Raw genomic sequence first — 22,759 nt, forward strand, 5'->3', positions numbered from 1 at the left:
CAAGTAAAGTTGGCATGCAACTGTTAGCCAGAGCGGAGGAAATGCAGATTTCTCCTTCAGCTCTGTCGAGGTCTACAAAATTCCATGAGCTCAAACTCCTGTTCAGCACCATGAACAGAACAAAAAAAGCTAGCTTGAGCTTGTCTTAGCATTTTGTCCCTAGCCTAAGAGGCTATTTTGAGGGCACCTAAGCAGCTAAATATATTTTCCTTTAAACCCTTTAATTACTGTAAAAATAGAAGGCACTCAACCATGGTTATCCAACTCGATAAGCGTGAATAATGTGCATTAATGCACAGGCTAAGAATAGGAGATGGGGCACAGATCAAGTGAGCCATGAGCAACCAAGATTGAGGGTAAACTGTATGTAAACTTTGAAAAGATACTTAACGCACACACACATATCTTTAGACATGGATACTATGCCATTTACTGGACATGATTTGAGATCCCCAGACCAGCAACTTCAAAATCAGGATTCCACTTTGGGAACTAGATTCAGCAATGTGCTGTGACAAGTCACAGCATGGAAAAATCTAGAATGTTATGTAATAGCTCAGTGAGTGAGAATTCCACAGGCACCAAATTAGCAAGTGTTGGCTGGTGAATTATTTATGGCCATCAGAGCCTCACCTTGCCATTGGTATCTCCATTGTGTTTGAGTAGACTAGACCATGTCCACTGTCTGGTCACTGACAGCTATTTCACATGCAATTACAAGTTCTCTTCCAGTGTATGGAGACCTAACAGTTGCTGAACAGGCAGAAGAGGGGCTTTAAGAAAGATTTTTATGAACACTAGTACATTTATTCTCCCTGCAGTTCAGGACAGGAATGGGCCAGATGGCTTTCGCTGACTTCCAGCTCAAAACTTATGAAGCTCTGTTTGAAATTTAGATTGAAATAGTGGGAAATTTAGATTCAAATAATGGGAAACATGAGAGACACAGCCAGGTTCTTGTTCAGAGTTCTTTACTGGCTGCTTTCATTCTAAGAGGGGAGACCTTGACATCATAGATGGTGTCTCTCCAAAGCCTGCAGGCATCACTGACTATCTTCAAGGTGGGAAAGATCAGTGGCTAAACAGAAATCTCCTTTCTAATGAGAGTTTTAGTGGAGTTAGAGGCACCACCGTTTGTGCTCCTACCCCCTTTAGCTACATTATATATGACCTGAGACAGCTCTCCATCCAAAGCCTGGTAGTCTCCTCCACACCTTCACAAGTACCTTGACTTCTCCAGCATGTCCTACCATTCCACATTTCACTGAGCTAAAGTCTTAATGGAAGAAGTGGGGGGCATGATTTTTTTACCTTGTACTCCAGGGGTATTTGACAATGTCTGAAACTCACTGAGCTATCCATTCCTAGTTTTTAAAAACCAGAGTGATTTCCTAAGATGTGAGGGTTCAAGCCCATGGAAAACAAGCATGGGTAGGAGCCATGGATGCTGCTTAACACCATGCAATACATAGGGCAGCCCCAACAATTAGTCACTCCACAAAATTAGCAGAGATCAATGAGTTCTAAGGTAAATCTGGAGCTCAACCATCTCATTTCCTCTCCAGAAGTCAGAGATCTGATTCCCTTCCCACAAAGGATTAGTGTCCTTGCCCTGCACCTAAAATAGGTCACATGGAAGACAAAGGATGTTGGAGCCCTCATGTCCTTTGTTCATTGAGTTGCAGTTGACTAGTCCCTGTGTTTCCTGCACCTGGACCCAGGAGAGGAGAGTGTCTGCCAAGCAAGAGCTGGTACATCCTCTTTTCCTTAATCTTTTTAAATGTATATGGGGCTATATATTCATGTGAGTTCTGATATCCAAGAAGGACAGCAGCATTGGACTCTGTAGAGCTGGAGTGGCAGGCAGTTGTAAGCTACTCTGTGTGCTTGGAACTGAACCCTCATCCTTGGAGAGCAGCACCCTCTCATAAGCACTGACTCTTCTCTGGAGTTCCCTTTGCACTTTTTAGCCTGCTACATAGAGCCTTGGATTGATCATGCTAACTAATGAGCAGAACTTGCTTTCTTTGTTCTTTGCAGCATCTTAGAAAACTGACACACCGTTGATTGCACTGGTGTTAGGGTAGCCATGATCTATCTGAAGAATAATAGAAATGGCTTCTGTTTTAACTGCATAGGCTGAAATAAAGTACCTGGTATCCCAAGTAAAGTGTGCTTCTGATAATTGTTGGCTAGTTTTTACTCTTTTTTGGCACTTTGCTCTTCTGAGAGGCCCATCGGCCCATCGCCCACCTTCCTAATAAAGCACACGTGGAGGCTTAAAGTTTCTTACTAATGCCTGGCCTTAGCTTGGCTCATTGCTAGCCAGCTTTCTGTAAATTATCCCATCTACCTTTTGCCTCTGGGATTTTTCCTTTTTTTTTTTTTTTTCTATAATCTTACTTTTAGTCGTCTCAGTGACTGGCCATGTAGCTGCGTGTCTGGCCCCTTTTCTTCCTGGATCTCTTGGTTCTTTCCTCTAATGGTCTATTCTCTCTGCCTGCCAGCCCCATCTATCCTTTCTCCTGCCCTGCTGTTGGCCATTCTTCTTTATTAGACCCGTCAGGTGTGTTTGACAGGCACAGTGACAGGGCTTCACCGAGTTAAGCAGGTAAAACATAAGAGATTACAATTCATCTTTGCATCATTAAACAAATATTCCATAGCATAAACAAATGTAAGACATTTTATTTTTTTTTTAGACTTTTCATAAATCACTTTATTTTTCCCTCTTAGACTCTCCCAACTTATAAAAAATAGGAATCTATAGATATACATTGAGAATTATACACTTCAACACACCAGTCATCTCTGTTCTAAGAGCAACCACAGCGGTGCAGTTCCGGTCAAGGGCAGCAAGAGCCCCCTCAGCTCACACAACACGCTCCACAGGCTTGGCTTCAGTGACATGGTGCAGAAGTACAGACACTGACACGCTGGCTAGAAGCATCAGGAACAGCAAGGGGCGGCAGCTCCTTAGACCCTGCGACTGGATTCCAACTGACTGGGCCAGGACCTGCCAACCACAGCACAAGCTCTCAGAATCCACACAGCCCGGTCTTCTTGTTCTGACCCCAAAGTTCTGAGTCACCATCAAAATACTCCTGCTTGGACCAGAGCCAAAAAGGCTCATTTTTCTCACCACCTCTTGTTCTTTCTTCAATTCCAGACACAGAGCTTTTTGTTTTTGTTTTTGTTTTTTTTCCTCCAGGCAAAGGGACCAAAGGTTCTAGAGAGCAGCAAGGAAGGAAGGTTGATCCCCCCGACCCCTGCCAAGTTACTGGAAGCCAGGCATAGTGGTTCACAGCACGTGGCAGGAGGATCACTGAGCCTGGAATACAGAGTGAGCTCCTGTCTCAAACACGTGGCACAGGGTAAGAGAGTGAGAAAGACGAGGAAGAAGAAAAGCAGCAGCCAAGGTGGAGTACAGAGAGAAAAATTATATGTGGGCTCAGCACTCCAATCCAAGGACAACTTATCCACTTTATGTCAATTTCCATGTGCCCCTGCCACTCTTCCTTGGATTTGGTTTTTCAATCCCTCTTTTCAAAACGAGCCAAAGATATCAGCTTTCCCAGTATCTTCCTTGAGTATCATGTTGCACGATTAGTGGGAAAGTGAGGGATGGTGTCTTCTCTCCAGGGAGGTGGGAGTGGGCGGATTCAGACTTGCTTCTTGACAGGCACATGGACTCAGCAGGACCTTCAACCCACTCTCTCCAGTGAGTGGGAATGTGGCTTTCCACCATTAGCTGGATTTCTCAGCTAAGCCTAGCCCTCAAAACAAGTCCCACCCCCAGCTGCTAAGCTCTCTCCCTGGTGCTTAACATCCATGGCTCCTCTATCAAGTCCTGGGAGAACCAACTCAATCCTTCCCAAAAGGGTGCTCCGAGGTACACGTTCCAGGTGGGATGGCCCCACTGTGGTCAGCTTTAATCAAATGCTGGTCAGAGATTCAAGGCTACTCTGATGGTCACTGTCATTATCTCTATTAACCCATGTACTTCTAGCTCCTGCCAGCCCCAGATCAGAGTTGCAGCATGGGTCTGTTTCCAACATGATGAGGGATACAAAGTCACTGTCTACCGGCTCAGCAGGGATCTGGGCCCGGGTGTAGAGAAGTGAGAATGAGATTCTGGGCTGTAAATCAGTGCCATGATTCTTGTGGATCAGCGAGGGAGATCCAGGTGGTCTGGAAGATACACTTGGCAATCTTCCCGGCAGGGCACAGAGCAGGGGACCCTTTCCTTCCTAACAATTTCCCTGGCCCTCTAGGTTTCAAAGGAATCAAGTCCTGTGATGAATTAATGAAGTCACCAGCAGACTCCGGCCTGTTTGCAAACAGGGTGGCCTTCATAGAAGGCTACTGCTAAAAAGACACAGCCCAGGCAAGGCCAAAAGGGCGCCACTTTCTTCTTCCCTCTGATCTCAGGCCCCAGGAAAGCGGTGTCCTCTCACTTACAGGGCAGCTTCCTTCTCAGCTCATGAGAGGGACTTCTTCCTGCGGATCTTGGGTTTCTTCACAGGGCGCAGATACGGGTTATCGATGATGCTCTCCTCCCCATTCCGGCTGCCAGACAAGGAGGAGTTCTGCTGCAGGACAGAAGCGTTTTCCTTCTCAGCTCCGGGGCCATCCGTGCTGATATGAAGAGCGATGTTCTCTGTGTCTGTCTGCTCATCCTGTTCCGAGGAGTCTGTCTCTTCCATCTGCTGGATCTCCAGCTCAGAGGGAAGCAAGGCTGTGAGGTAGGGGATGGTGAAAGGTCTGGCAGCAATCAAGGGGAAAGTGCTGACGTCATCCTTGAAAAGACTCTGGGTCTCGCCCGTCTTGGCCATGAACCGGGTGAGGGCTCGCTCCACGTCTCGCCTCTGAGATGCAGCCTTCTCTCGCAGGACCTGGTAGTCAGACACCGGTTCACGGTATGTTGGAGTTTTGATGTAGGTGTGGGGATCCGGAAACTCAGGAAAATGGCTGGGGATGTGTGGTGGGTGGGGTCGGTTTTGCCCTGCAGTGAGGGCCTTGGGTGTCACTGGCTGATTGGTCACCGGAGGTGCAGTGATGACCATCCTCTGAGACCGTTTTGCATAAGCAGGAAGAGTGTCCACATTGAACCCCATTTCAACCAGTGTGACCACGATATCCGACAGTGTGGGCTGAGTCCTGGCTGTGTGCTCGCAGTAAGACTTGGCACTCCTCCCGATTTCTGAGATGTAGCTCTGCAGCATCTCTGTCAGTGTTTCCACAGATGCTTTCTCGGCGCTCTCAAATCCTGCCTCAGTCAGCAAGGAGCTCACAACCACTTGCAGAGTCCTCCTCCGAGCCAGGTGGTAGTTATCAGCAGGGTTAGTGGACTGCTTACTTCCTGGTCTCGTTCCAGAGCCACCAGGCCCGGCCGCCGCGTCGGCCATCTTGCTCTCACGTAGTGCCTGTAAGACATTTTAAATTAATATTCCATAACAGACCACTGGGGGCAGTGACCTTTAGCAGGGTGAAACAAATTTGATACCCAGTGCTTCTCTGGTTGGGTCACCATCTTTCTGTTGAAGTCAGAGGTTCCCATGAGCCTTCTTCAGTTCTGAAAGCTTGCCAGGTCACTGGCAGCCATGACCACAAATGCTAAGTGAAGGGGAAGCCTAGCCCAAAACCTTGTTTTGTAAGGCGTGTCCCCCTTGGTTTAAAGGCGTGTCCCCCTTGGTTTAAAGGCGTGTCCCCCTTGGTTTAAAGGCGTGTCCCCCTTGGTTTAAAGGCGTGTCCCCCTTGGTTTAAAGGCGTGTCCCCCTTGGTTTAAAGGCGTGTCCCCCTTGGTTTAAAGGCGTGTCCCCCTTGGTTTAAAGGCGTGTCCCCCTTGGTTTAAAGGCGTGTCCCCCTTGGTCTAAAGGCGTGTCCCTCTTAGGCGTGTCCCTCTTAGGCGTGTCCCCCTTAGGCGTGTCCCCCTTAGGCTAATATTGACTTATAAAATCTTGCGGGCCTGCGGCCTGCCTGCTCTTTGTTTTCCTGCCCTCCTCGCTGGAACCTTGGATTTGTAAGTTCCCTTTCCTTTCATTTATTAAAACTGACTTATATATATATATTAAAGCTTGTCTGGTGAATCATAACTGCCGATCAACCACGCACCTTCATTTGGCGTCCAACTAGGGCATTTGGGAGCCTTCAGCTCCAGTTCCCACACTGCGTGGCAGGGATTCGGCCTTGGGCTCTTGATTGCTTCAGAGCAGTTTCCCAGACTAGCCTGTCCCAGCCCCGCTTGTACGGAGCAAAGGACGTGTGTGTGCGCGGGTGACTCAGTCCGAGCTCGCTAACCCCTCAGGCAGCACCAGTCCCGGCTGAGTTCGGCCTGGGCCCTGACCTGCCGGAGACTAGCGGTTACTGCCGGAGTCCCAACATTCGAGCTCCGCTGGTACTGCAGACTCGGTTTGGCCGAGCGGTTATTGCCCTAGCGACCTGACAGTTTTAATAAAGGAAAGGAAAGGGAACTTACAAATCCAAGGTTCCAGCGAGGAGGGCAGGAAAACAAAGAGCAGGCAGGCCGCAGGCCCGCAAGATTTTATAAGTCAATATTAGCCTAAGGGGGACACGCCTAAGAGGGACACGCCTAAGAGGGACACGCCTTTAGACCAAGGGGGACACGCCTTACAAAACAAGGTTTTGGGCTAGGCTTCCCCTTCATCTCCCCCTTTTGTCTAAATAAGACAGAACCAAACCAAATACAACTATATTCAATAGGAACAAATAATAAATATAAAATTACAAACAATATTAAGAAGAAACATATAACAAAAGTTTTACTAAGCATTCTATTTCAAGGAGTCTAAATAATGTAGAGGGTAACTACAATTATCTAATCTTCAACCCCATCAAAGATCTGAGAAGGGAAGTAATATTACTTAAGCAACCAGGAAGTACAAACGAGAAACTTCCAAAATGTGCAACAAATGACAGAGACAACTAACTACCTGGGCAGTCACCCAAAGTTTCGTTTTGCAATGTTGAGGCAACCAACTTTGGCTAAGGCCTAACACAGCTGACATAACATTTTTCAAAGGCAAGGAACTTTTTGTAGAACTGTCCAACCCTGTCTTGGCAAGATAAGACAATCCTGTTTTTATCCATTTACGGATACTCTGAAACTCTGTCAGTGGTCGAGGTATGGGCTTTTTCTTTGCCTAAAGGCCACTTCTGCCAAGAAGACAAGCTCCCAGTGGAGTGTCTTTGGTGCTCAACATTCTCTCGGGAGTAGAGTGGTGTTGCCAGGAGTGATTGTGTCTCATAAGTATCAAACTCTAGGTTAGATTAAAGGCCATGTTCTACAGCTCTTCAAAGAGGTCGAAGATGATACTATCTATACTAAATATAATTTTTTTTTTTTCTTTTTTTGGTTTTTCGAGACAGGGTTTCTCTGCAGCTTTTTTAGAGCCTGTCCTGGAACTAGCTCTTGTAGACCAGGCTGGCCTCGAACTCACAGAGATCCACCTGCCTCTGCCTCCCGAGTGCTGGGATTAAAGGCGTGCGCCACCACCGCCCGGCCTAAATATAATTTCTATGTATCTAAAAAACCTGAAAAACTGTGCAATAAATGAGGACAATATCCCCAAACGTAAACAATGTCATTATACAAATATCAGAGGTAGAAATGTACATTGCAATATGATAAATATCTCAATATAACAATTGTTTTAAACAGAGGTAGAAGCATACTCTCATACAATAGAGGTAGAAGCATACTCGCATACAATGTTCAATATACAAGAATCAACACCAATGCAATTTTCTAATAACAATAATTCACAAATACCAATCATCCCATCAAACCAGGTAATTCCCCCCCCCCCTTTTTTTTTCAGAAACACCCCTGAGTCCATATAATACCTCCCCCATCCCCTCAACCCTATACCAACTACTAAATGATGTCCCTAAACCAGAGGGCAAACTCTGTTGGGAGAGGGGGCGTCGTCCTCTAAGATTGCTTCTAGCTGACATGGGGGCGACGTTCTTCTCAGGGGGTTCCATGAAAGCAAATGATGGTAAAATTCCCAGAATAACATTTGGTCGAGGAAATTGTAACTAGCCTCTGAGTGTTTTGAGGAGGTCCAGCCAGAGTGTTGTCAAAATTGTACACCATTTGAAACTGTCTTGTGTAGTTGGTACCAAAAAAAAAAAAAAAAAACCCAAAAAAAGTCTAATTTTAGCGCTATTAAAAACATGACGTCATAGTAACCAGGTGAAATTGATGTTGTGGGGCCCCATCTTCATCCTGGAAACTTCAAAGATTACTGAAGGAAAATTTGTTGTTTGTTACAGGAAAGGTAAACATTATCTACAAAGACATATACGGACATATATATTCGATGGAAGGTATAATAAAGACAGACAGATATGAGGAAAGGCAAAGAAAGTTTATCAAGTATCATCATCATCATCATCATCATCATCATCATCATCATCATTATTATTATTATTATTATTAATATTATTATTCTGTCCCATTTCATGGCTCCTGACCTGAGACAGAAACTCTGAGATATCTCTTATAAACAGGCTTGGAATTGAAGGACTGAGCCATAGTCCAACTCCAAAACCAGCTCTATATACATATAAATAAAGGCACAGTATATATGTAAAAAATGTTTTATACTTACTAAACATATTCGGGTTCTGTGTTGATCCATATTAGGTTGTAACTAGTGTCCATGAATCAGTATTTAAATATCCAGGGTCCCTTAAGTTCTTTGAAGATGAGTGGTTTGCTGTGGAGATAAGAACCCTGCCCCCAACCTATATGCTTTTCTTACCATCAGTATGATCATCATCCTTGTGAATGAATTATTTTTCTTCTCCAAGGGGCTTCTTCTCTTCAAACCGAACCTTTATTAATTTTGACGGTATCCACAATTTTTCCTCTCCTGTGGAGACAAGAGCAAAACCCCTTCCCCAACGCAGCACATCTCCTGGCTTCCATTGCGAGGTCAGCACATCCTTGAAATAAACTGGTTGATTTAATTCAGCAGACTTTTCCATTATCCAATGTCTTTCTGCAGCCGTTGTCCCCTTCTCATTAGCGTTGAGAAAATTCAAGGTTAATAAAGCACTATGTAACCTATTTCTAGGGGTATTTTCCACCCCTTTCTGTTTAACATATCCTTTATAGTTCTATTTGATCTTTCTATGACTGCTTGACCTGTAGGATTGTATGGTATACCTGTAACATGCTTAATATTGTAATAAGCAAAAAACTGTTTCATTTTCCTAGAGACATAAGCTGGACCATTATCTGTCTTTATTTGTGTAGGTATACCCATGATGGCCATAACTTCTAATAAATGAGTGATTACTGAATCAGCTTTTTCTGAGCTTAAAGCAGTTGCCCATTGAAAACCTGAATAAGTGTCAATGGTGTGGTGTACATATTTTAATTTGCCAAATTCTGCAAAGTGGAACAGATCCATCTGCCAGATTTCATTCCTTTGAGTGCCCTTTGGATTAGCCCCTGCAAGCAGTGGTGTTTGGTTATAAAAAGAGCAAGTAGGGCATTTCTTTACAATTTCCTTAGCTTGTTGCCATATAATAAAAAACTTTCTTCAAGCCTTTGCTATTGACATGATGTTTTTTATGAAATTCAGAGGCCTGCAGCACACTACCAATCAACAATTGATCAATTTCTGCATTACCTTTTGCTAGAGGACCTGGCAGACCCGTATGGGATCGGATGTGTGTTATATACATAGGGCAAAGCCTGTTCCTGATCATGTCTTGTACCTGGATAAACAATGAGGTTAGTTCTGTATCATCAGGTATAAATTCAGCAGTTTCTTTCTGCATATTGTGAATCAGTAACTATATTAAGCGGTTCTTTAAAATCCCTTACCACCATAAGAATGGCATATAATTCTGCCTTCTGGACAGAATTATAAGGACTTTGTTCCACCTTACTCAAATCTTCTGATTTGTAACCTGCTTTCCCTGATTTATTAGCATCAGTATAAAATGTACGTGCTCCAGTTATCGGAGCATCACGGATGACTCGAGGGAGAATCCAAGAAGTTCTCTTTATAAAGTTAAGCCTCTTGCTTTTCGGATAGTTGTTATTGATTTCTCCCAAAAAATTAGCGCAAGCTCTTTGCCATGGTTCGTTATCTTCCCACAACTTTTTTAGTTCATCAGCAGTGAAAGGCACTATAATTTCTGCTGGGTCTATGCCTGCTAGTTGACGAAGTCTCAATTTGCCTTTTATAATTAATTCAGAGACTTTTTCCACATAAGTTTTTATTTTCTTACTTGGTTTATGTGGTAAAAAGATCCATTCTAAGATAATATCATCTCTCTGCATTAAAATTCCTGTAGGAGAAATTTTGGAAGGCAATATGACGAGAATACAACTGAGCTCTGGATTCACCCTGTCCACATGTGTCTCTTGTAATTTCTCCTCAATCATTCTCAGCTCCTTTTCTGCTTCAGCTGTTAATTCTCTGGGACTGTTTAAGTCTTTTTCACCATCCAAGGTTTTATTTAAATGAATTATCATATCAGGTGTTATGCCAACAGCTGGTCGTAAGCTGGAAATGTCTCCTAACAACCTTTGAAAGTCATTGAGAGTCCGTAACCGATCTCTCCTAATTTGTGCTTTTTGTGTCTTAATTTTTTGCAAACCTATTTTATAACCTAGATAATTAACAGAATCTCCTCTCTGAATTTTTTCAGGAGCAATCTGCAATCCCCATTTAGGTAAAAGTATTTTTACTTCTTCAAACTGTCTTTCTAAAGTAGCCATGTTTGAATCAGATAACAGAATATCATCCATGTAATGATAAATTATCGACTTGGGAAATTGCTTGCGTATTTGCAATGGTTGATTTACAAAATATTGGCACAGGGTGGGAGAGTTCAACATGCCCTGTGGGAGGACGGTCCACTGGTATCTCCTTGTAGGTTGAGAGTTATTATAAGTAGGCACTGTGAAGGCAAACTTTTCTGTCTTTTTCTTGTAAAGGTATAGTGAAGAAACAATCCTTTAAATAAATTACTATGAGAGGCCATCCTTTTGGTAATAAAGATGGCAGAGGAATTCCAGATTGCAGAGAGCCCATAGGTTGAATAACCTTATTGATAGCCCTGAGATCTGTCACCATTCTCCACTTACCAGATTTTTTCTTAACAACAAATACAGGAGAATTCCAAGGGCTGGTAGATTCTTCTATATGTCGAGCATCTAATTGCTCTTGTACCAGCTGTTCTAAAGCCTGCAACTTTTCCTCAGCTAAAGGCCATTGCTTTGTCCATATTGGTTTCTCAGTCAACCATTTTAAAGGCAGTGCTGTTCGTATCTCTGAAGGGCCATCAATTGCTTTGCGTTCTTGCACAGCCCGAACAGCCGGTTTCCGCCTTCTGTAATATCTTTTAATATTTCCCTCAGTGATATAGGCTCTAGAAGCAGCAGGAATGTTAATTTGGGTATTCCATTGCTGCAACAGGTCACGGCCCCATAAATTCACTGCAATATTGGCTACATATGGCCTTAATTTTCCTATTTGTCCTTCTGTCCCATCTCGTATTCAACCCATCTCGTGCTCTGCCTTACTTGAGATAGGGTTCCAATTCCCAGGAACTGAACATTTACATCCTGAAGAGGCCAATACGGATGCCAAGATTCTGGAGTAATGATACTTACATCCGCACCTGTGTCCAGTAGGCCAGTAATAAAAACGCCATTTACACACACTCTTAACTTTGGTCTTTGTTCATTTATACAAGTCTGCCAAAATACACGTAACTCATCTTTCAGGCCATTTTTGCTTTTAACAGCAGGCATGGGGCTTTCTAATTTTCTTGACGAGGCATGTTCTCGGCAGTAACCGGAAATGATTGGACCACATTCGCCATGGGGGCCTGCGAGAGGCCCCCCATTGAGTTTCCCAGTGGCAACAGGTTGCCTTGTCTATCTCTTGTTGACCTGCACTCATTTGTCCAGTGTCTGCCTTTTCCACATCTCCTACATATACCTGAAGGCTGAGTCCTACGTCTGTTATTTCTAGAAGAGGCATTATTATTATTATTATTATTATTATTATTATTATTATTTCTGAAAATCCGTTGTCTGCAATTCCTTTTTAATATGTCCCATCTTGCCACAATTAAAACATTTGGTAACTTGATGCCTCCTTTTTGCATTAGAAATTGCTTCTTCGACCCATGCTTCAGTGCCATAGTCAAATGATTCAACATTCATTGTATGTAAGACCCATTCGTCCAAGGGCGCTGATCTCATCTTTAAAGGCCCCAGGATCCTTTTACACTCCACATTGGCATTCTCATAAGCCAAAGACTCAATTATTATACGTCTTGCTTCTGGGTCAGATATCCCTATCTGTACAGCTTTAGTTAGCCTTTGTAAAAAATCACTAAAGGGTTCTCTCTGACCCTGTTTAACTCTGATATATGATTCTAGTCTCTGTCCTGGGTCTTGAACCCTGTCCCAAGCCTTTAAGGCTGCTGTAGTACATATGGATAAGGTGTGTTCATCATAATTAGCTTGTTCCAGAGGATCAGAGAAAAGTCCTTCACCTAGAATTTGATCTAGGGAGATCTCAATTCCCTTTGCTCTTTCCTGCTGTTCTAAAAGTTTAGCCTCTTGTCTGAACATGCATTTCCAATTTAATTGTGACCCACTCTCTAGAACAGCTGATACTAATTGTACCCAATCATGGGGCGTTGCCTTATTGCTTATAGACCAAGTTTTGAGCATCTCTCTAACAAAGGACGAATGTAGCCCAAAGTTCATAATGGCTTGTTTAATTTCTTTGAGATCATTCATACGGACGGGTTCCCATGTATATTCCTTGATGACCTTAGGGTTTTTGGAACCAGTCACCTTTTCTGACGTTATTATTGGAAAGGCAGGTAGAACTTTGTGGAAATTATCCCGGAGAGTTTTACTCATTGACGGAGTTAAGTTTCGCCTTTGTACCGTTTGCTCCTGTTCATCATAGTCTATAATTTCCTCAATCTTTTCTAATCTGCTTACTATTGCCTTCTGTAAGGCCTGGATCTCCTGTCCAGAATTATGCTCTAAGGCCTTCATGGAGGATTCCAAAACATGAAGTTTGTCCAGTAGAGTTAGTATCTCATCCTTGGATAGAATTTTCATGGCATGAATTGTGCCTTCTTGTATTGACAATCTGTCAGCCAATCTGTCATATCCTTTAGACAAAGTCCGATTTTCACATTCAGCAGTTTTAATTCTCTCTGATAATGTTTCAGACAGGGACTGAAGTTTACGATCCAAATCAGCTGTTCTCTCCTCCGCAGCAATGAATCTCTCCTTAATATCAGACTGTAGTTTTTCTAAATTTTGCTCATTTGACCGAGTCATATCAGACAAAGCCCTATTCCCTTCCTTGAGACCTTCAAACTCTTTCTTGGTGTCAGTCTGAATTGTTTTTGCAAATACCTCGACCGACTTAAAGTTGTTACTCAAAACAGTTGTGCCCTTTCTTAAACATTCAACCTCTGTCCTAAGAATCCTGGTTTCATTCTGTAAGGACTTTATCATTTTTCTATTTTCAAACCATGTAAGGGAGAAACCAAATATGAGAAAAATTGCAAGCCCTATAAACATCCAAGTTATGGGAATATCATATGTATCCTGTAATATTTCTACCATAGTATAATTAAATAGACTGCAGAAGCTTTCAACGGTGATATGGTCAGACATTTTTTTTTTAATCAAAAGAAATTTTACCTGAAATGGCCGTTCCCTGCCAGTAGGTGGTGAGGGCAGTAACCGCTCGGCCAAACCGAGTCTGCAGTACCAGCGGAGCTCGAATGTTGGGACTCCGGCAGTAACCGCTAGTCTCCGGCAGGTCAGGGCCCAGGCTGAACTCAGCCGGGACTGGTGCTGCCTGAGGGGTTAGCGAGCTCGGACTGAGTCACCCGCGCACACACACGTCCTTTGCTCCGTACAAGCGGGGCTGGGACAGGCTAGTCTGGGAAACTGCTCTGAAGCAATCAGGAGCCCAAGGCCGAATCCCTGCCACGCAGTGTGGGAACTGGAGCTGAAGGCTCCCAAATGCCCGAGTTGGACGCCAAATGAAGGTGCGTGGTTGATCGGCAGTTATGATTCACCAGACAAGCTTTAATATATATAATTCAGTTTTAATAAATGAAAGGAAAGGGAACTTACAAATCCAAGGTTCCAGCGAGGAGGGCAGAAAAACAAAGAGCAGGCGGGCCACAGGCCCGCAAGATTTTATAAGTCAATAATAGCCTAAGGGGGACACACCTAAGAGGGACACGCCTTTAGACCAAGGGGGACACGCCTTACAAAACAAGGTTTTTGGCTAGGCTTCCCCTTCAAAAGGAGAGACTAAAGATATGAAAGGGAGCTGGGGGGTGGGCATGAGAGGAAGGGTAAAAGGTAGGGGAAGGGAGGAGGAAATAGTGTAATATTATCAACAACACAACAAAATGTCACTAAAGAGGGGGCTGAGATGGAGACAGAAGCAACCTGATACAGAAGGGACTCTGAAAGGATACCAACGTCCAAGATGAGGCTTGCTCTTCTGAAGAGTTCTCCACACTGCCAAATAACCGCTCTTGGACACACAGGTTCAGGATACCCATCCCTTCTGAGGTAATCCATTTAATCCCACATAGCTCTTGTTAATTTCTTAGCTATTGGACTAAAGACATCAACCCTCAGCTATTGAAACTGTTCTATGTTGGAGATGGTAGTAAGGTGGTTACTGCCCAATCCAGACCCTTGACAGAGCTGGCGTTCATGCTCCAGATGTCCAGAGTTCTGCCACTTTCATAAAGTGGTACCTTTGTTGACAGCTATCTGTTCCAGAAAGAGCTGGAGATCATGCTTCATTTTCCAGAAGAGTAAATGTTCCACAGCCTAAGGCTCATTAATACCGCAGTATGAACCCATGCCTGTTTGCATAGCTGAGACTGGCATGTGATGCTCTTTATCTTCCAATGCCTCCATGAGATCAGACTGAAGATCAGTGTGGATTAAGGCATTTTAGCTTTGTCCTGGCCCTATTCTGTCCTTCCTTCCCAGCTGGTCTTTGGAGAGCATGCCATCAGCTCATCACTTTGTAAAGAGACCCAGTCTGACATTGGCTTTGTAACATCCACTGAGAGAGGAGCTAAGGAAATAAACACTACAGCCTTTATTTCCCACCGTGACTTGGTATGAAAAGCTACTTTTTTTCCTGTGCAATGTAAAGATGTGCACATGGAACTAACCACTCCAGCAGAGAGATGCAGCAAGTGTTTCAGTCCCCGGGGGCTTTGGAAACCTTCCTGGGTAACTGACTACTATCCTCCCCTCACTGATCTCAGAAAAATCCTTAGTCAGCCTTGTTTCACCTACTTTCATATGCCCAGAACCCCACAGTGCAGTCTCTGTGCCAGGCCTCCTCTGCTAAGTCAAGTAGGGGGTTTGGTCGTAGATCCACCCTCTTCCCTTGGCAGGGTGTAGTCTTTTGGGCAGATGCAGCATGTCTTGGTTCTATATGCACCAGTGATAGAACTGATCCTCTCATAAGGAAGGGGGAGGCACAACCCTACTTCTGTGTGAAGCTGCAGTGGGGAAGATGAGTTCGGTGAGGATGGGGCACACTTCGGTCAAAACAATGACATGGATATGGTATTTTTGCTCCAAGATTTCGTTTCTGTGGGACTGAACTGTTTTACTGCTGCCTTACTATATACAGAAAAATGAGAATGTATTGGGTAGGCATAGGGACACTTAAAAATAATAGAGATCACAACTGAAGACACCAAACACAGTTCCGTGATTCAGTAGATTCTTGAAGACAGCTGAGACTTTCTAGAACTTCACCTACCAAGGAGGTTAAGGACTAAGATGCAGAGGGAGAGCATCCAAATACAGAGGTCATGTTCCCTATTTACTGCCAGTGAGGACCAAGTCGTGGCCCCAGGTCATACACACAGCACCCACGACATTTATGGCAGATACCTCTAGCAGCAAAGATCCTCTTGGGCTGCCTTATGGTTCTGAGTGTATTCATTAGCTCACAACAATGATGGTTCCATCTCCATAGAGTGATTTACCCAAAATCATCGTAGCACTGCAGAGGGCAGAGTACTGGTCCACATTGATCTGGCTCAAGTTGGCAGTGTGTTGGAAAAGGTCATTCAGCATGGGCATGGAGAAGTTACTATCACGGACATTGAGCTTGGTGAGCTGGTGAGCAAAAGGCACTGGCTGAGGGCAGGTATGAGGTCAGTGAGCTCAAAGTCCTTCGTCCCACAACCCTTCAAGTCCAGGAACTGCAGAGTGTGTGCTACATTCCCTGGCAGGACCCAAAGAGACTTTTGAGACATGAGGCTAATGACATGATTCCTCCCATGGTCAGATGTTTTACCTGATGGGGAATGACACCAGGGGAAATCAAGACACGCTGTGAGGGGTGGCAGTGAGTGGGGGTGGGAAGAGTCTCCAGGAAGGTCATTCAGTTCCTGCGTACCTGTTTCAGGTAGTCTCTGAGAAAGTAGATGCCATTCATGGACAGATTCTGCAAAAGTTGAGTTTGGAGAAATGACCTTGCTGACACACTTCTCCTGTCTGCTGTCCTGCCGCTCGTGTCGAAGGTTTTCTTGGCACATGTCTACCAGGCAGAACTTGCAAAGACTTCTCATGTGGACAGACAGGGCAGGGAGCAAAAGGTACCAGTGTGGACGCTTCCCAACATGTTCGGTTTAGCTTCTCAGTGAGCTCTGGCTGGAATACACATTCAAGATCACTTGGATAATGCAGACAGGCAGGGCCCTGATCTTCATCCCCCAGAAGCGCAGGGCAGCATCAAGATTTCAGAGACATTTATACTGACATGTAAAAGTCCTCCCCCAGCTTTTGTAAGCTTTTCAGGGATGCTCAAGTGTGTGATAATTTGAAGCCCAAGTGGCTTTGGATATTCCTGGTCACTTGTGACTAGCTTCCTTGTGGAACTCGCCATGTTACTGCTTGGACGTTCCATAATTGACACCTTCCTATGACATGAGCCAGGAAGGTTTAGTTAGCTTAAGTTTTTAATGGCGGCCTCTTTCTCCTAAAACTCACTAGTCTACAGCACTAGAAAGATTGAGAGACCTGGGTCAGGATTTCCTGTCCTCCCACTGCTAGGGAGGTTATGGTGGGGGAATTGCAGATTGGTGGCCAGGTTGGGCCCCACAGCAAAAACTTATTACCATTAAATAATTAAAACTCTAGGCAAGCATGGCCATGTAGTTAAACTCTTGCTGCTGTTTTTTAATGATTTTGTCAGAAGTTTAAACAAAAAAAATCTGTAGAAAAGACAGGTCTTGTCTCTTCCAACAGGAAGGCTAGAGAATGAGAGGGGGGAGAGGAAAGTGTGATCCTGGAGCTTGGAGTTTACACAGATCAGTGCAATGGGAAGCATGATCCTAATTAGTCTTAATAAAAACCAAGAGTGAGATACCAGGGTAAAAACCTGGGAGATTAAAGAATTGGGAGCCATCACCAGTTGGTTCCTTTCTCTAGTTCCTCAGTATGTGGAGCTTGAGGGCCTGTTTCTGCCCCGCCTTATTCCTTCTGCTCTGTCTCCCAAGTGTGGGACTAAAGGCAGGAGCCACCACCTCCTGACCTCTATGGTTAAGTAGTGGCTAGCTCCGCCCTCTGATCTCACAGCAGTGATGCTTCTAAGGTAGTTGGTGTCCTTTGCATAGCCAAGTATGGAATTGCCTTTTTATGGTGACTAGAAAAATATCTGGAGTGAGCAGGGGATGGGTGGATTCCTGAGGTTCAGGGTTGTCTGGGGGGTTTGTCTCCCTGCTGAGGTCATAGACACAGTGCCCACCACATTCATTGCAGATCCTCTAGCAGAGATCCTCTTGGGCTGCCTTGTGGCTCTGAGTGTATCCATAGCTCACAACAGTGATGGGTAAATCTTTTTATGAAAATCTCATCGTAGCACTGCAGAGGGCAGGGTACTGTTCCACGTTCATCTGGCTCAAGTTGGTTGTGTTTGGAAAGGTCGTTCAGCATGGGCATGGAGAAGTTGCTGTCATAGATGTGAAAACGCTAGTGAGCTTGTGAATGGGAAGCACTGGCTGAGGGCAGGTATGAGGTCAGTGTGCTAAAATTCCTTCATCCTAAAACCCTTGGAGTCCAAGGACTGCAGAGTGTGCTACATTCTTTGGCAGAACCCAAAGGGACTTTGGATATGAAGTGAATGATAGTCCTTTCCGTGGTCTGATGTTTTCTCTGAAGAATTGATACCAGGGGAATTCAAGTACCAGCGAGGGGGTGGGGAGAGTCTCCAGGGAGGGCATCAGGTATCTGAGTACCTGTTTCATGAGATCTGAGAAAGTAGACACCATTCATGGACAGAAGCTGCAGACAGTTGGAGAAATGACCCTGCTGACACTTTTCTGTCTGCTGTCCTGTCACTCATGTCGAAGGTATTCTTGCAGATGTATACCAGGCAGAGCCTGCAAAGACTTCTCATGTGGTCTGAGCACTAAGCAAAACTACCCCCATGTTCGGTCCCAGCTCCTCAGTGAGCTCCGGCTGGGAAACAGTCAAGATGGCTTGGATAGTGCAGACAGGCAGAGCCCTTATCTTCATCCCCCAGAAGCATAGGGCAGCATCAAGACTTCAGAGACATTTATACTGACATGTAAAAAGGTCCTCCCCCAGCTTTCTAGGTTTTTCACTGTTCCAGTGTGTGATAATTTGAAGCCCAAGTAGCATAGGGATTTCTGGTGACTTGTGACTAGCTTTCTTATTGTGGGACTCACCTTCTTACTTCTGGACGTTCCATAGTCGACGCCTGCCTATGACATGAGCCAGGAAGTTTTAATTAGCAAGATTAATTTAATTGCCCCTCCCCCCCTTTTCCTAAAACTCACTTGTATACAGCACTAGACAGATTGAGAGACCTGGGTCAGGAGAGCCTGTCCTCCCAGTGGTAGGGAGGTTATGGTGGGGGAATTGTAGATTGGAGGCCAGGTTGGACTCCACAGCAAAAACTTGATTCAGTTAAAAAATAAACTGGTAATTAAATGCCTAGGCAAGCATGGTCAGACAGTTAAAGTCTTGTTGCTGTTTTTAATATTTTTTTCCTCAGAAGGTTGAAACCATAAAAATCTGGAGAAAAGACAGGTCTTGTCTCATCTTTCCATAAAACGGGAAGGCCAGAAGAGATGAGGCGAGGGAGAGAAAAAGGGTGATCCTGGAGTTTGGACAGGAGAACGGCATGATGTGGAGCATGATCCTAATTAGTCTTATCAATAAATACCAGCGGCTGTATATCGGGGTATAAAATCTGGATGTCAAAGAATCAGGAGCCTTTGCCAGTTGCTTCCTTTCTCTAGTTCCTCAGTCTGAGGAGCTGACAGCCTGTTTCTATACCGTCTTGTGGCTTCTGTTCTCTGCCTCCCAAGTGTAGGACTAAAGGCAGGATCCACCATCTCCTGACCTCTGGCTAAGTAGTGGCTTGCTCTGCCATCTGATCTCATAGCAGTGATGCTGCTTAAGGTAGTTGGTGTCCTTTGCATAGCCAAGTATGGAGCTGCCTTTTTATGGTGACTAGAAAGATAATCTGGAGTGAGCAGGGATGGGGTGGAATCCTGGGGTTCAGGGTAGACTGTGGGGGTTGGTCTTCTTACTGAGTCCAGAGACTCCCAATTTCAGATGCTGCTCAGCAAACAGTCTTCAAGCAGACACATTCTTGCACCAGGCGTTTTTCCAGTAGCCCATCATGTTAAGAGCAGTGGTGATATTGTTGTCTATGGTGGCAGTGAGAAGGATCCACAATAAACAACAAATCTGAAATTAATGCCCTTTTGAAGCGTGCATGGGTAGCCCATATATGGTACTTCTGTTGATCTTGTCCATATTGGGTTTCATGATCTAAGTTGATGAGGCCAACTGACCAGGTCTCTTTATCAAGAGGGCACCAGATCCCATTACAGATGGTTGAGCCATTATATGGTTTCTGAGAATTGAACTTGGGACCTTTTGAAAGAGTAGGTGGTGCTCTTAACTGCTGAGCCATCTGTCCCATGACGGGAGTATTTGTTGAAGGAGGCTGGGGCAGGAGGGGGTCACAAGTTCGAAGCCAGCCTGTGCTACACACATACAACAAACCCACATGGAAGTTAATTGATAGAGCGATGATTATCAACTGGAAAGAGTAGTGGAGAGCAAGGGTCAGGTGGAGTTTGCTTAAAAAGGAGACCTTTGTGCATTCATACAGTTTTATGCAGCTATGCAGCACATGATGTAGGGCCCTGGGCTAAGCATTTGCCTGAAAGCTGTCAAGTGTATGCATAGCTGTAAGTCAGACTGGCTAGGTGCACCTTGGCAGGTGATGGGGCAGGCTAGCATAATGCTTAAATGCTAATATTCCCAGTTTTTTTTTTTTTTATAAAAGCAGGGAAATTGAAGGGGGATAATAGCAGGCAGGATAGGACTGGAGGTGCTGAGTTATCAAAACTGATTCTAGCTGGCCTGGGGCATCAGAACATTTGGGGGACCTGAGAAAACTGGGGAACTGGACATGTCCTGGGGTATCTGGTGGTTCTTCACTGTCCAGGCTCTGTGGAACATCTGAGGTCTCTTGGATCGGACGAATTGCTGTTTGAGGTGAATCCAAGTCGGCTTCCTAGAACTTAAAAGAATTTTTTTTAGTGTCTGCAAAGATGAGCTCTGGACACATGGGCATCCCACCATACTGTCGTCTACATTGCAGAAATGGTGGGATACTCAGTGGTAGCATTCTGCCAGGTTAATGGCTCATCAGGATTTTATCAGTTAATGTTCAGACTATCAACTTCTAAAGTCTTAATGCAGCAGTAGAATGAGAGAAATGTGGAACATGTTTCATTCTCTTAAATGCCTCATATCTTTCTCCTTATCACCAGTTAAGTTTTTATCTTTACATAAATGATCCTTACAGCACCTGTTTCTCCCCCATCGTGGCATCACCTTAACACTCAGGAGACACAGGTAGTTGATTGAGGGCATCCAATAGTAAGAATTGCATTGAAACCTGTTCTGTGAGTCTTCATTTTGAGTCTGGGAGTGTGAATGTCTCTGGGGTGTTGTTGTCTCTTACTCCACCCACCCAGGCATGGTTGATGGTCTTTGTGCTTCCAGCTCTGTGGCTGACAGTTGGTAGTCCTGCAACAGCTAATTAGTTTGAAGTTTGGAATGTTATTGAGGATATACACAGGAAATTGAAGCAGGGTGTGATTAGTAAACATGGGGAGGGAGAGGGGTGAGGAAGGAAAGCATGTGGGGTTCCCAATCTAGCAGAGCATGGTTGTAGGGTGAAGCCTTATTCTTACATTAAAGACAAGGCAGTTGATCTTGGTGTCCTCTGAAGTTTAAGGGATCCAGGGTTCTGTTGGAGTTGCTGTGTGTATGAAGCAGTAGAGAGCCAGTCAGTCCCCAGGAGGGAATTCCTTGCCTGATGGGTTGGAAAAAGGGGCTACAGTACCTGGAATTAGGGTCTGAAATCTGACAAGTTTTATAAGAGATGGTAATTCTTAAGAAATGCAGATGAGACAGAGCCTGGCTATTCGGATGAAAGAGCTGGTGTAAATAGGACAATTTATGGAGTGTCAGGGGGTGGCTGTGGAATGTGGGTTTAGGGCAAGGATGCCCTGCTGTGGATGCGGTGAGTCTGAGCCTCAGAGCTGCCGCTCTGGCTGTGTAGTCAGCTTATTTCCTTAGAGAAAATGGAGTTGTTGGTTAGACTGGCAGTGAATTGCTCCCTATATCTTTGGGGAGATAAGGCTTTTTAGCATGGCCTTAATTTGGACTGAGTTAGTCATGGATTCTTTTAAGTAGCCCACACTCTCCTCCTGTCCCACACTATTTGGAAAGGAAAAGGATATTTGGAGTCTGTGTGAACACTTAGGGGCTGTCCTTGTGCCAACTGAAAAGCACAGATGAGAGCTATTCAGTCTGTTGGTTAGTTAGGGCAGGGAGAGCCTGTGCTCCCACCACCCCAGTTTCTGACACTGTGACATATCCTGCATTTTGGGTCCCCTCATATAAAAAAAGCCATCTGTGTACCTTGTATACATAGCCTGAGGCAATGTACCCCCCTGTTGTATGTGTGAAGGATTGGGCAGTAATCCCTCTAGGGTTTCACTACAAGAATTAGTGGGGAGTGGTCAGTGTTGAGCTGAGGAAGATTCAAGATCTTGAGGGATGGGCAAGATTGGAAAGTGTGGAATTGTTATGCCCAAATCTGTGGGTCCCACAAAAGCCAACAAAGGAGACAAAGTCCCATATGTAAAAGCAAAAAGCCTTTATTTTAATGAAGTTTGCAAACTTGGTCTCTCTGCATGTCCAACATATTGGAATATCTAGAGAGCCCGAGCTCAATTGGAATTAGGTTTTTATAGTGTTAAAGGTGGTAAAGATTGGATTTTTTTAATAGTAAAAGTAGATTGGCTGACATTTGTCTAGGGGTATCCTTTGAAGTGCTGGCAGGTGTTTCTATATACAGTGCTTGGAATACCAGGAATTTCCTTTTGAATTGTCTCCTCTTGAGTGGGGATTGGGTAATCTAGGCCTGCCAGGCATTGTCTCAGGGTAAACTATTGATACTCCAGACTCCATTTAAACTTATCTATGGCCAGAGTCCCTGGTGATAATACTTGGAAGTAAAGAACTTCCTTTGGATGACCTGCCCAGACTTAGCTTTCATGGCTGGCCCCCACAGCATCTTCTAGTGCCACCTGGAGAGAAAGGACTAGG

At 44.6% G+C, this 22,759-nt stretch overlaps 1 protein-coding gene across 3 annotated transcripts; it reads right to left on the reverse strand.

Moving 5' to 3' along the window:
* Positions 1-3,413: 3,413 nt before the first annotated feature.
* LOC119823136 (transcription initiation factor TFIID subunit 8) lies at positions 3,414-5,494 on the reverse strand. 3 transcript variants are annotated; one of them, XM_038342939.1, is made up of 2 exons: positions 4,635-5,494; positions 3,414-4,589 (listed from the first exon to the last, which is right to left on the reverse strand). In XM_038342939.1, the coding sequence occupies exons 1-2, from the start codon at positions 5,406-5,408 to the stop codon at positions 4,482-4,484; spliced, it is 882 nt and encodes a 293-aa protein (XP_038198867.1). In that variant the 5' UTR covers positions 5,409-5,494; the 3' UTR covers positions 3,414-4,481. The 3 variants fall into 3 exon arrangements, with proteins under 3 accessions (XP_038198867.1, XP_038198866.1, XP_038198865.1); XM_038342938.2 differs by having other exon boundaries at positions 3,414-4,592; XM_038342937.1 differs by having other exon boundaries at positions 3,414-5,494.
* Between the last annotated feature and the right edge of the window lie 17,265 nt (positions 5,495-22,759).

The sequence above is a fragment of the Arvicola amphibius genome, chromosome 9 (genome assembly GCF_903992535.2).
Source record: "Arvicola amphibius chromosome 9, mArvAmp1.2, whole genome shotgun sequence".
In the NCBI taxonomy this organism is placed as follows: Eukaryota; Metazoa; Chordata; class Mammalia; order Rodentia; family Cricetidae; genus Arvicola; species Arvicola amphibius.